The 13,589-nt window shown below is 38.6% G+C and overlaps 1 protein-coding gene across 5 annotated transcripts in view; it reads left to right on the plus strand.

The window, feature by feature from the left end:
* Positions 1 to 13,589, plus strand: part of MYO1B (myosin IB) — a 179,881-nt gene that overhangs the window by 100,492 nt on the left and 65,800 nt on the right. For all 5 annotated transcript variants that reach the window (XM_012501340.2, XM_003253867.4, XM_030803075.1 and 2 more), the window contains exons 6-7: positions 714 to 760; positions 4,611 to 4,674. In XM_012501340.2, the coding sequence (XP_012356794.1) occupies positions 714 to 760; positions 4,611 to 4,674 (111 nt within the window). The remainder of the gene's footprint in view (positions 1 to 713; positions 761 to 4,610; positions 4,675 to 13,589) is intronic.

Raw genomic sequence — 13,589 nt, forward strand, 5'->3', positions numbered from 1 at the left:
TCATTTAAAAGGGAGTCCTATGAGGGATTTGTCTCCAGGAAACAGCTAAGATTGGAACATTTGTATTTTGCATTATGGGCCAAATTGTTTTTCTTTGTTGTCTGGAAAGTTTCACCTAGGTCTGATGGGCATAAACTGATGAAACCATGTAGCACTTGTAGCCTATTGGAAATGACTATTGTTTCCGAATCTCTTACTCTTCCTATATTCCAGAGCTATATAATTAATAATATTTAAATAGCTTTACTTTAAAATTAATTAAATAATTTAAAGGTTCACATGCCATTCCCCATGATCTGGAAACTTCAAGTTCCATAAAGCCTTTGATAATAAGAAGTAATCTCTGAAATAACCTTATTCAGTGATGATAATCCTAGAAGAACATGAAGTCTTGCTTCCTGGTCACTCAATTGACTACTCTCTAAAAGTGTTAAAAGGTGTTGAATTAGATAAGATTAAGTTTACAGTAATACTTGAAAAAATTCCATGAGTCATAGGAATGATTCTCTTTTTCTATGAATTTGTAAGACATGGAACCTTTAGCAACTTACTAAGACTTCTGTTAAGTATATTTCTATGGGAGTTTTGGACAGAAATATCATTGCTACAAGTTGTATTTTCCAGAAATCATAGATTTCAAATACTGTATTTGCTTTATCTTTCCGCTTGAGATTATTATTTTTTTAACCATACATCTGTTTCTTTCCTACTAGCTTTTGGAAATGCCAAAACTGTAAGGAATGACAACTCCTCTAGATTTGTAAGTATTTGTATAAGCATAAGTGTTAACACTAATATTTAGCTCATGTATGTTTAAACAACCAGTAGATGTTTAATATTTCTTAATACACACATTTTTAAAATAAGAAGAAGATCATCTCTATTGAGACACAAAGTTCTATAAGGACTCTTGGTTTCTGGAATTTTCCTTTTGAATTCTTTTTGGAGTAACAAGTTATTTTTATCATGTTTTCTTGACATCTTCTATCATAAAATCCCATAAGCAATTTAAATGTGGCTATTTAGAGTAACACTTTACTTATCTGAGTTTGGTATTTAGAAATCAAGAATCAGAAATTAAGAGAAAGATAAACTGCATCTCAAGTTTAGGGTTCGGGTGCACCGTAGCCCTTGTCCCTTATTTAGTGGGTCCAGAAAGGATGGGATGTATTTTAAAACTAATAAAGGTAAAGTCCATAGGCTTGGCAACAAATGCAAGCGCGTGGGGTGAGTGTGGGGCTGTAGAGTAGAACTGAATAATAAAAACCAAATCTATTTGGTGTTTTGAGCTTGATTGAGTTGGAAAATGCTACTTCTCCTGACAGGGTCTGTCTTTCCAGCCTCATCCCCCACTACTCCCTGGCCTGTGCCTTGCATGTTGATGCAGTGGGCTCCTCCAGCCGGGCCATGCTCTTTGGTGCCTCTGCCCTTTACAGAGACACAGCTGCCTGGATGCAGCCGCAGGAAATGTTGAGTCTGATGGTGGTGTTTTGAAATTGATGTATACATTTTTATAATAAAAGATCATTTGTTTAATGAACCATCTTCTCACATACATTACTGATTGCCACCAGGGACAATTTTGATGTTCTTTTATGCCTCCTTACCTGAGAGCCTTCCTGACCTTTCTCCACCTTTTTTTAGATCCTGTTTGGCTCTTTCCTCCTTAAGGTTATTTTGTGCCTAAGGCAGGACAGTCACTTCAGGGGAGATAGTTTTGATAGTTTAGAAAATGGCAGGCTAAATAAGGTTCCTAATTCCAAGGCTGTGAATTTTTTCCATCAGATTAGCCCCTTAAGTTGTTATAACTGATTTGATCTGTCCCTTTTCCTGTTGTGGTAACATGGCTAATCTCATTACATAAATAGAAGTGAAGTGTGGGCGATAGAAGTAATTCTAATGACCAAGCTTCTTTATGTGTTAGAGATTTTATTTTTGCTGTTTGTAAATTATATGCACACACAGTATTTAATATTTGCAAATATATTTAGTCCATAGATCACAAAAATGTAGAAACCCATATTGCTTAAAAGGCTATTACTACTTAGTGATATTTGAAATCTAGTGAAAGGCTTGGCAGGTGATTTGGCTTATTAAGCAACCAGAGAAATCCTATTATAACATGGGTATTAGGATATGAGATTAATACCTGATTATGGGCTAAATCATTTCATGCCCAGTTTTTAGCAGTTTCTCTGTTTTGTGGTCTGTGACTTGACTAGTAATATACCCATGTTTTAATTTTATAGCAGGACTCTACTGTATTTAAAGTTACTACTGTACCTAACAGTGGTTTCTGTACTTGTGCTCTGGGGAAATTGCAATGTCTTTGACTTGCAAACCAGTCTGTGTTGGTCTGATTAACCTGGAATGAATTCCTTGACCTCTTCACTGAGTAGTCTGATAGACCCTGCTATGTTGTAGTTAATGCTTGCTCATCGTAGCTCACATTTTGAACCAGCATTCCCATGGAGATGCCTCACAGTGTCCCCTCCCCACCACAGCAGCTGTAGTTTGACATATTGAGCTATGAGTTATTTCTGAGTGGACTAGTGACATGATCAGAACCCAGCTTTTGGCGAGTAATCAGGAAGTGGCTTAGTGGGAATAGTGTCATTCCACTATCAACTGAATTCTCAGGGCTGGCCACTCCTTGGTTTATCCCTGGTTGGCTTCCTTTTCCATTCTCTCCAGTGTTTATTCTGCTCTCCTCAAACCTCCTGTTTTTTTACTCTCAGCTCATGTGTTACGCCTACTTCACAGAAATCACCATTGTCATCATACAGGCCTTCAAACTGAGTTAATCCTGCTTCCTGGTGCCTGACCTATATGTATGTCTATGTACACCCCTTTTACCTAGGCTGTAGATTCTGTTGCCTCCTGTGTCCAGGGACCACCTTCTATCAAAAGGATCCCCTCTTACATGGTCAACCTCTGACTCCTTTGACAGAGTAACCATTCTTTCCCTCCTTTGTAGCTGCTTCACCTCCTTGGTCCCCCACCTTCTTGGAGGTCCTCCCTGTCCACTGAGTGGCCTCGGCCACATGACTGGACATTTTTTTTTCCTCTCTCATCTTCTACATCCAACCTGGGCATATTACTTGGCTCTCTGGGTAGCTCTCAATTCTGTTTACTTTTTCTCTTTGACTGCTTCTACTTAAAGCCACCAACATTTCTCCACTAATCACTGTAGCCACCTCCTGTCAGCTACATCTTCTCTTGCTTCTTTCCTGTTCATTCCATGCTAGCCAGGGAGATCTTGTAAATAGGCAGGTTTGATCATGGCATCCTTGTTTAGGAGCCTTTAAGGACATGGCTTTGCTGTGACGAGAATATCTCAAAGTAATCATGTGCTCCAACTTCCCTCTCCAGCCTTGTTTCCCACTCATCCTCACGGTTGCCAATTCTTATGCCTACTCCTTCCTGGTCTCCCACCTCCTTGCCCGCCTGACTTCTGCTGATACTTTGCAATTAAGATGGGGCAGATTTCCTACTCTCCCTTTGTTCCCGCTTCTTTGGCATAGCACCAGGACCAACTGTAGGACATATCCTCCTAGACTGGAGTGTCCAGTTGACTTGTCTCAATTCCCCAACTAGACAGTAAGCTCCTTGAAGGCAGGAGCCATGCCATGCTTTCGCTTGTGCCTACTTCAGCTTTAAGGAAATGGTTGACAGACATATCCTTATGAATAAGTGCAGACCTAAAAGGGTAGAGGACCCATGATGATGAAAAAAGAGAAGGTGCAGGAGCATGCATAAGCCGATAAAAAGGCACAAATTGCATTGTTGACTGCGTTCCATGTGATTGTATTTCTTCTCCTTTACCCTCATTTTGAAAATTAATGAGTTAAAGTAATTCTTAGGACATGAAACAAAACTAAAGACTTTACTTATTAGATCAACACACACTTTTCCAAACAAGAAACAGCTGTCACAGTTACTCTGTTATACTTGTTACTCTTTAGGCAATTATAGACCAGTTCTTTAACAATCAGAATATTAAACTCCATGTGTGTTTCTGTATGCTTAAAATACTATCTATAAAGTGTAAAATGAACCTGCGTTATATATATTGCTATTATAATCTGGGTGAAAAGCCAAAAAAAGTAATAATGATCAGTGTGATTCTGACCTGTTCATTTGATTTGAGTAGATATAAAAACAGATCTCTGAATGTTTCAATTCATTTACTGATATGTTTCAAGTTCCTAGCAATGGCTTAAAACATATTCTGCCAATCAAAAAAGACTATCTTCCCAATCAGTCTATATACACAGACGACTTATTTTTCTTCTATTTTTATTTTTGAATTGAGTACATATCCTGCAGAAGTTTGAAAGATAATCTGAAATGGAAAAGTCACATGATGGCTGAGAAGATTTGTTCCTAAATCAGCAGTGGGTTATATTAGCTTTGAACTAATGGGATATTTAGTATGAATTATTTATGGAGGCATGTTGTTTTGCATCGTGGTTATATAAACTGTGTCTTTCTTAGTTACGTTTAAACAAATGTATAAAAATAAGGGCTTAGTCTGCCATACTCTAAGAAGTACACTGAGTGAATATTTTGAGATGAACTAGAAAACTCACAAAATCTTTCTTTGGCAGGGCAAATATATGGATATTGAATTTGACTTTAAAGGGGATCCACTAGGAGGAGTAATAAGTAACTGTGAGTATTTTTCTTGAGTCCTTGTAAAGAAGTTCAGAATACTAAAACATTTATAGTAGAATAGTTTAGATACTTGTGTCTTTGAAGCATAAGGTTTCCTTGCTTTATATTTAGACTTTAAGCTTTACATTTCAGATCGTTTTATAATATAATGTAATTTATAAATCTTTTTAAGGATCACTTAACATCTTTACCTTGGAAAAACTTTTTAGAAGTTTGCTAAATAAATATTTGCCCTACTGTTTTTTATATTCTATAGGTCTTCTTAAAATCCTATAGGTCTTTAAGGCAATCCAGTATGAAAAAAGATCCTCTAAGGGTTATTTTCATTTCTTTTTTTTAGAGACAGTGTCTCACTCTGTCGCCCAGGCTGGAGTGCAGTGGCATGATCTCGGCTCACTGCAAGCTCCGCCTCCCGGGTTTGCGCCATTCTCCTGCCTCAACCTCCCTAGTAGCTGGGACTGCAGGTGCCCACCACCATGCCCGGCTAATTTTTGTATTTTTTTTTAGTAGAGACGGGGTTTCACCACGTTAGCCAGGATGGTCTTGATCTCCTGACCTCGTGATCCGCCCGCCTCAGCCTCCCAAAGTGCTGGGATTACAGGCGTGAGCCACTGCGCCCGGCCGGGTTATTTTCTTTAACAAAATATTTATGATAAAAAACCAAAATATAAATAATTGGTTTTAAATTAATAACTTTTGGAGTAATATTTATTCAATAAAAGGAGTAGACCTGTACTTCAATCTTATTTTGAGAAATGTTGCTTCTCTTCCAGTGTATTTAAGTGATTGGAATGTGATACACTTGTTAGGTAAAACAGATTTTTTAACCTTCTTTAGACATGATTTGTGACTGTGGAAGTGAAATATTCTATGTGAAAAGTTAAAAAAAAAAAACAAACACAATTAGATGAGGTCTGCTCATACTAGCCCAGGTACAGAGTTTTCTAAAGTGGGTGTATGAGCGCCACACGGGGTTTTCTTGTAAAAATGACAGTGCTGTCAGTGCTTTGGAGCTGTGGCACCCACAGCACAACCCTGATATCCCTGCTCCTCTTGACTTGTGGTTGATTAGTTTGGAAAATGTAAGATGATGACTCAGGGCTTTGTGCACCTCAGCCACAGTCTGGTTATCCTCTTGAGTCCTCTGGGTTTTTTGAGGACCATAGAACTGAACCTCCTCCTGCCCTTGCCTGCCTCACCATCCCATGGTGCTGTTGGGATTGTTAGAATGAAAAAATTTATGTTTAGACCTAAAAAAAAAAAAAAGAGTTGACTGAAGTATCCAAAGTGTGTGCATTTATTTTTCTTATAACGGTGGCATTTCGTCTTCAAAGGAAATGTTATGCTAAACCCCGAAGAAGGTACCGGTGAAATGAGACCTGATCTGGTTGAAGAGGAGATGGGTAGCCCAGAATCCCGGCACTCTCAGATGCCACTGAGATCTTCCTGACTAGCCCTAGCAGAAGAATGCCATTTGAAAATTATTATTTAGTACTTTGGTCAAACTATGCAGCTGATTAAAAAAAAAAAATTAAATCATTATTCAGAGAGTAACCATCTAGGGCTAGAGGTTTCTCGTCTTTAAAATGATAGGATTGAATTGGATGAATTCCATGGTTCTTCCCATTTCCAGCATTCTGTAGTTCTTAAATAATTTAATTTCTGGCTGGGCGCAATGGCTCATGCCTGTAATCCCAGCACTTTGGGAGTCGGAGGCGGGGGGATCACCTGAGCTCATCAGTTTGAGACCAGCCTGGTCAACATGTGAAACCCCATCTCTACCAAAAATACAAAAAATTAGCCAGATGTGATGGCGCATGCCTGTGGTCCCAGCTCAGGAGGTTGACGTAGGAAAATCACTTGAGCCTGGGAGCTGGAGGTTACAGTGAGCTGAGATCGAGCCACTGCGCTCCAACCTGGGTGACAGAGTGAGACCCCATCTCAAAAATAAATAAATAAATAAGTTTCCATTTTAGTTTGCCCAACTACACACTTTTGTATGCCATGTGTTGGGATTGTCCATATTTATAAGAATGTTTAATTATTAGAGAAATGCCTTGAAGAGAAAGTTTTAATATGAATTGAAGTTGAATGGGATAGTGCTACTTAAGTTAAATGATTTCATACACAAAATAATGGGAGTAAAAGTACTCATGCAAGCCACATACGATGTAACCAAAGGCAAGTGATTATAACCCCTGCCAAACTTGTTAGGAAAACTCCTTTTACAATATATGGCAGCTGATCAGAGCTATCCAGCTAGTGGTGTGCCTCAGTTTTAAGATCGCCATTTTAAGGAATGATCAATATTTATTCTGAATGATATCCATGAGTCTTTAGTGCTTTCTTTTTACAAGACAAATTAACTCTAGCTATAAAATTAATAAAACACTGTTTTTAAAAATGAGAGTAGGTTTACTATTGTTTTCATTACAGAACTTATAGCTGAACATTTTGGAATGATTTAATCAATATTACTCTTGAGGATTTTAGGAAAATAATTCGGGATGACTTTATTATTATAAGGATTAGAAAATAACTTCAGTTTTAAATTTTGAAGTTTAAGTTCTAAGCACAAATGTCTTCTTGTCCCCTGATTCTTGCAGTATCCATGGAGAATAAATATTAAACACTCAGTTCTTTTCCAATTAAGATTAATATGTCTTCGTGAATGGATTTCATATGGTGCTTGTTACCATTTGTTCCCACAGTGAAATTATATTGAAATTTGTGGTAGTGGGAACACCCTGGTATTTAAGAGTATCCTTTGCTTTGGAGAGAAAAAGAATACATTAGTGGTAAGAGCAGGAAATTTCATCCTGTATAGAGAACTGACTCATAGGTGGTCAGTGGAAGTTGCTGCCTTCTGGCAGAAGGGAGTTTAAAGCAATGGATAAACCAACTTGTGTTCTCTCCAAACTAAAGAAGCTAAAAGTTAGCTTCTTGTAGCGTAGAAAAGAAGACAAAATTTGCCATTTTGCCTCCTTTTCCAGCAGCTGCCTGGTGAAAGCATAGATTGTGATTGGCTAAAACTCTTACCTTGAAAAAGGCACAATATCCCTTGAGCCAGTTGTCTACCCAGGAAGTGGAAAAGAAAGCCCAGTAACTTCTCTCTCTTTTTCTAAAAGAGACAAATTAAGTCTGGAACTCACTTGAAAACTACGTATCCCTGAGGTTAGTGTCATTAAGAGAGGTATTAAAATAGAAGATGGTAAAACATTTGCTTTAGTAGAGAAGATGAAATATAGAAGCACATCCAAATGTTTAGGTGATGTAAAATAATCTTTCTCTTACTTTGTTAAGGTTTGTTGGTCTGATAACATTTATATTTTTGTATTTGGGGATTTTGCTTCTAGTATTACGAACTGGAAGCTTTTGGAGACTGGTTTTTAAAATTAATATCACAGGCATTTGGTGGCAGTTTAGACAGTGGAGAACATATGGTACAAGTTGCAAGGGATTCTGTCTTCTAGAAGAAGAATAGCACAGAGAAATATACACTATGAAGAAACTGTTATTTCAGATGTGCATACACCTGAGCGAATTATGGACTAGACAGGTCGTCTTGTTCACATTGCCATATCAAGAGTCTAGTGTAATACCTGACAGAGTAGGTATGTAAGTGCAAATACAGGCAGGCTCTTTTCTCCTTGTCCATTATTTGGGGCATACCCATGAGCCTACTTTTGCAACTCGTTGGTTTATCATGTGGTTTCCAGTGTCTAAACAAAAGACAGCAATTTACTTCATTCTCTGTGCCTCCATTTCTTCACTTTGAAATGAGAATAACAGTAGGACCGACTGCATAGGTTGTCTTGAGGTATAAATTATGTATTAGTATCTAAAGCACTTGTAATAGTGCCTGGTACATAGTGAGCACTCCAATATTTGCTTTTTTCACTATAGTTAGTTGTTTATTGTCTCTAGCCTTTCACCAAATACATGCTGTATAAGGACAGAGCCTTAGTCTGGTTCATTACTGAGTGACCAGCAACTAAAATAGTGTCAAACATAGGCTGGGTGCCGTGGCTCATGCCTGTAATCCCAGCACTTTGGGAGGCCGAGGCAGGCGGATCACGAGGTCAGGAGTTCAAGACCAGCCTGACCAACATGGTGAAACCCCGTCTCTACTAAAAATACAAAAATTAGCTGGGTGTGGTGGCACACACCTGTAATCTCAGCCACTCGGGAGGCTGAGGCAGGAGAATCACTTGAACCTGGGAGGTGGAGTTTGCAGTGAGCCGTGATTGCACCACTGCACCCCAGCCTGGGTGACAGAGCAAGACTCCGTCTCAAAAAAAGAAACTAATAATAATAATAACAATAATAATAATGTCGAACACCTTATAGATATTTGTTGAATGAATTAATGATCACAAAAGTAATTAGGTACAGTTGAGAGTTTTGTTGAGAAATACAGCTTCTGCTTTTTTGGAAAATTTTGTCTGAATATTCTGTGCTAATCATTTAAAAATACTTCTAAATGAATACTTTTCCTAAATCCCAGAAAGGCAAACAAAATTATTGGTAGTTAGACTTCTCCTGTTACTGACTTTGTTCAGCTTGAAAAAAAAAAAAAATTCGCTAATTATGAATGGAGGCAAATGCTGTGATTGGTCTATGTTCCAGTTATTCTTGCTGCACTGCCTGACAACCCCCCGCCCCCTACAACCTCAAACTTAGTAGCAGAGTACAACAAGTTTGGGTGTTTCACAGTATTACAACTAGGTTCTGAGAGGAAAGTAACATCCTGGCAACCAGTGTTCCAAGAGGTTGAGGAGGAAGCCTGAAGTAGCCTGGGAAAGCATATGGCATGTCACTTCTGCTGTACTCTGTATAGTCACAGTGGGCACCAGCTTGCACGGTTTTCAGGGGGAGGGACACAGATCTTACCTCTCAACAGAAAGAGTGTCAAACAATTTGTAATCATTTTATTTTGGACAGCCACTGTCTGATAGATTATTTCCAGAAATGGCACAATAATTTCTCACTCTGTGTTGACACCCTTGATTAGTCCCCGCTCTCATTGACTCAAGGCTTGACTGGGAGACTTATTTTGATCAATGAAACAATTAGCAAATACAGCACAACCAGATACTTGAGGATTGTTTATGTATTGGAGTTTGTCCTCTCTTGCTGATCTTGGGAATTCACGATCACCATCATGTGAATGAGCCTGGGTTAGTCTGCTGGATGAGGAGAGACACATGGAATGAACTGCTAGACATATGAGTGAGGACATCTTAGCCCAGACGGCTGCCAGCCAGTCACCAGCAGACAACCAACCCATGAGCAAGCCCAGCAGAGATGAGCCAAGCTGGCTCAGGCCAGAAATATCCAGCTGACGCCCACAATCATGAGCTAATAAATGGTATTGTTTTAAGCTGCTGAGTTTTGAGGTGATTTGTTATGCAGCAAAAACTGATACAGGGGTGTGATTGATAATATATCCTTTCCCTCACCCAGTTTGGAAGCACTTGTAAAATAGGCACAAGAATCAAGCTGGAGAGGAAGTGGCTTTATTACTGTTAAAGGCAAGGTTGAGGAAAGTGGCTTTTGGTTTATTACCCAAGTAGATGTGTTAGTAGTCCTCTGGCACTTTGGTAGTGAGGCAGTGATTGACAACGCTAAGCAACTGCTGACCTCTCCTTGGGTGCATTGCCCCGTCTGTCTTACAGCACTGAGGAGTGGAGCCAGATGTGTGCACAGTGTGGGGAGCCCAGAGAGCTGAGCCCTCTGTGCATGGCCCTTTCCTTCTGCAAACCTCACTACTCAGCAAAGTCTTTTTTTCTTGTCCTGGTGGTAAGGGGCCAGCAGGCTGGGGGAGTTACTCAAAGGAGATCCTTACACATGGAAACGTAAAGCAAAAGGAAACGGCCACCCTCCTCACAATGGAGATGGAGAATGGAACAGATTACTCTGGATTGCTTTGTTTTTTCACATTTCTTTTTAATTTACGACACAATTGGCTTATACCTTTATGTGCTGTCTATCTCGTGGCACATTGTTTAATCTGTGTGTGTGCTGCATTCATGCCATTTTGTATGGAACGTGGTTTTACTCTTTTAAATTGTTTGAGATTTACAGCTTTGTTCTTCCTTTTATGTCATATATTTGATTTTATTGATGGAAAGTCATCAATAAAAGGCATGAAACTGCCTGTTAGAACACTTCCTAAAGGAATCTCTGATCAGTTTTCTGGGAATATATGTATTGAGGTGAAATAGAAGACTCCCTGTCTATGGGTCAGTTCTCAGTAGTGAGTGGATATTCGTTAATAAAGTGTCTGTTTTTAATCTGCCTTTTTAGGGTCACAAATCAAAAACTAAGATAATACATTGCCTAATTTATAATACATACAAGGCTGGGCTTTTTTTTTTCTTTTTTTTTTTTTTTGAGTTTTGAGTTTTGAGTTTTAAAGCTCTTGAAGAAGACAGAAGTAGTCAATCATTGGTTGTGAAGTATCTGTAGCAATACAACTGAAATTTCAAAAGAGCAATGCTGTGACTTCATAATGGGTGGCTTTATATGAAAGTAGATGCTTTCTCTTTATCTCAATTTTACTTTGTTGTTCTTTTTACAAACATACGTTTATCATGAAAAAAGACTGTATTTATCATGAAATGAGACCATATACAAATATTGAAGAAGCCAGGTGTTGAAATAGATCTAAATTAACCTCAGATTAATGAATTAATTAATTTATTCATTCATTAATTGGTGTTTATTAGGGTAGTAAATCAAGATAGTAAGGACCAGATATTTCATTAATTTTATTTCAGGATTGGGTCTAGAATTTTAGATTCAGATACATTCATGAACAAACTTTCAATTATCTACCTTATGCACTGGCATATGCTTGTTGTTTAATGTATTCTTTTGCTTTACTGAAGAGGCATAGATTCACTGTAAGAACCTAAATGCCACTGAGATGCTTTTTTCATAATATTAGTCTTGGAGCAACTGGAGAGGAGGCGCAGAGTCTCTGTGAGCAGTCAGTTTGAGTGATAGCCTTTCAGTCAAGCTTTCATTGTCTTTCTCACCTCACAAGACAAAGCTGATTTTTTCCTAATTAGCCTTAATCAAGAATTTGGACCACTTCTTTTTCCAGGAGAGGAAAGTATACATAAAATAATGAAGCTTTTATCATACTATCTAATCCTTTCTCTGTTACATCCCAAAGTATGTGATGTGATTTTTTTTTCTTCCCGACCAATACATGTCTTTTTATTTATTTGTCAAAAAACTTCATCCTCCAGCAGGTGCAGTCTTAGACTATTTCCTTCACACCTTGTGCCTTGGGGAGGCTGTCTCTGACATGCACAGGCACTTATACGTGTTGTGGACTAGCTGGTAATGAGTCGAACTAGGAAAGCCCCTACATAACAGCCAGGATCCGTGTTGATAGTCAGGTGGCGGCAGCGCAGTAGGACAGGGGGGCAAGTTCTGATTCATTGTTTCTTTGTCCCTGCCCCCTTAACTTGCCCCCTAGAGTGGCTTAATATGTTTATCTCTTTCCTTAAAATGGAAATTTATGCTAAATTTAATATAAACTTAAATTTGTATCTTGTGAGGAGGATGTAGCTGCATTAGAATATCTGGAATATCTCTTCTGTACTAAATATCCAGTGTCTAATAATAACTCTTCTTTACTAAGTCTTGTTAGCAGAGGCTCAATTGGTGGTGGTAGAAGTACCTAAGGCAGAAGAGAAGGCCGTGCCAATGTTCTGCTTTGACTTAATTCAGGGGCACATTTAAGTAAATTAAAATGGTCAGGTGGTGAATCCCTATAGTGAACTGAATTTATGTTCTCTACTTTGAGTAATTATTTGGTACAGCTTCAAGCTGTTGGATTATGTTGGTGCATACACATTTAGGGGAAGAAAACCAATAAGGAATGGTTTTAAGTGTGAGCAAATTTGGGGGCAAACATTTTCCCTGATTACTTTTTTACCTGGAAGCTTGTGACTTACGAGAAAAGTCATAAAGAAATTGAAATGGGAGGCTCTAAGGTAATAGAGTAAGCATTTTAAGTGGTAAAACCTTCAACTGCTTTGTAATAAAAGATTCCTCATCTTGTGTGATTGAGTTGCTTAGGCGAATTCATGTATTTATACAAAGTACAGCATTTCCAAGTGTTTAAGGACATTGCTTTTTTTTTGGCTGGAAGATTATAAAGACTGTAAGCATGATACCTAGTCACCCAGAGCTTTGAATTCTGGCTCTATTGCTTACCAAGACTGGGATGCAAGCCTCATTTTCTCATTTGTAAAATAGGTATTATAAAACCAACTTCAGGGAAGGTGTTCAGGGTTCAATATGATAAAAAATGAAAAGCACTGAACGCATAGTGAAAGGTCAGGGAAAGTTCTCTTTCTATTTTCCCTTTGCACCTTTCCTTTTAAACTCACCTAGTATCATGTTTCACATTGGAATATGAGAATAATCACTGATCGTATCAGTGTGTGCAGTTTACGAAGTACATTTGGCCAGCATTCCTTTTCACATCATGCACAAGTGAATATTATTCTTGAACTTGGTAGTTGTTATCTGCTGAATCTTACAGCCATTGCCATTTCTACACTCTGCAATGTCTATGAGCATTTATTCAAAAGGTGCCAAACATTAGACTGGCCAGTGTGTTGCTGTTGCACAGTGTAGTGTTGTCACGGGCTTTTTGAAGGTGTTATTTTGTGTCTTGACCTACTACAGTTTGCTTTTGTAATGTGATTGTGGAAGTGCTGCCAAACAATCACTTGTCATCATTATAAGGTGCCACTGTAAGGTGAGAGGACAGCAGCTCACCTCGTCCTCACTCACAAGGGCCTTGGCCTCTCACTGTGAAGAGAGCTGCTGCTGTTTGGGTGGCAAGAGCAGCCAGGAACAGGTGTGATTTTTGTAGACCAAGTGGA

The sequence above is a fragment of the Nomascus leucogenys genome, chromosome 22a, assembly GCF_006542625.1.
Source record: "Nomascus leucogenys isolate Asia chromosome 22a, Asia_NLE_v1, whole genome shotgun sequence".
Lineage (NCBI taxonomy): Eukaryota > Metazoa > Chordata > Mammalia > Primates > Hylobatidae > Nomascus > Nomascus leucogenys.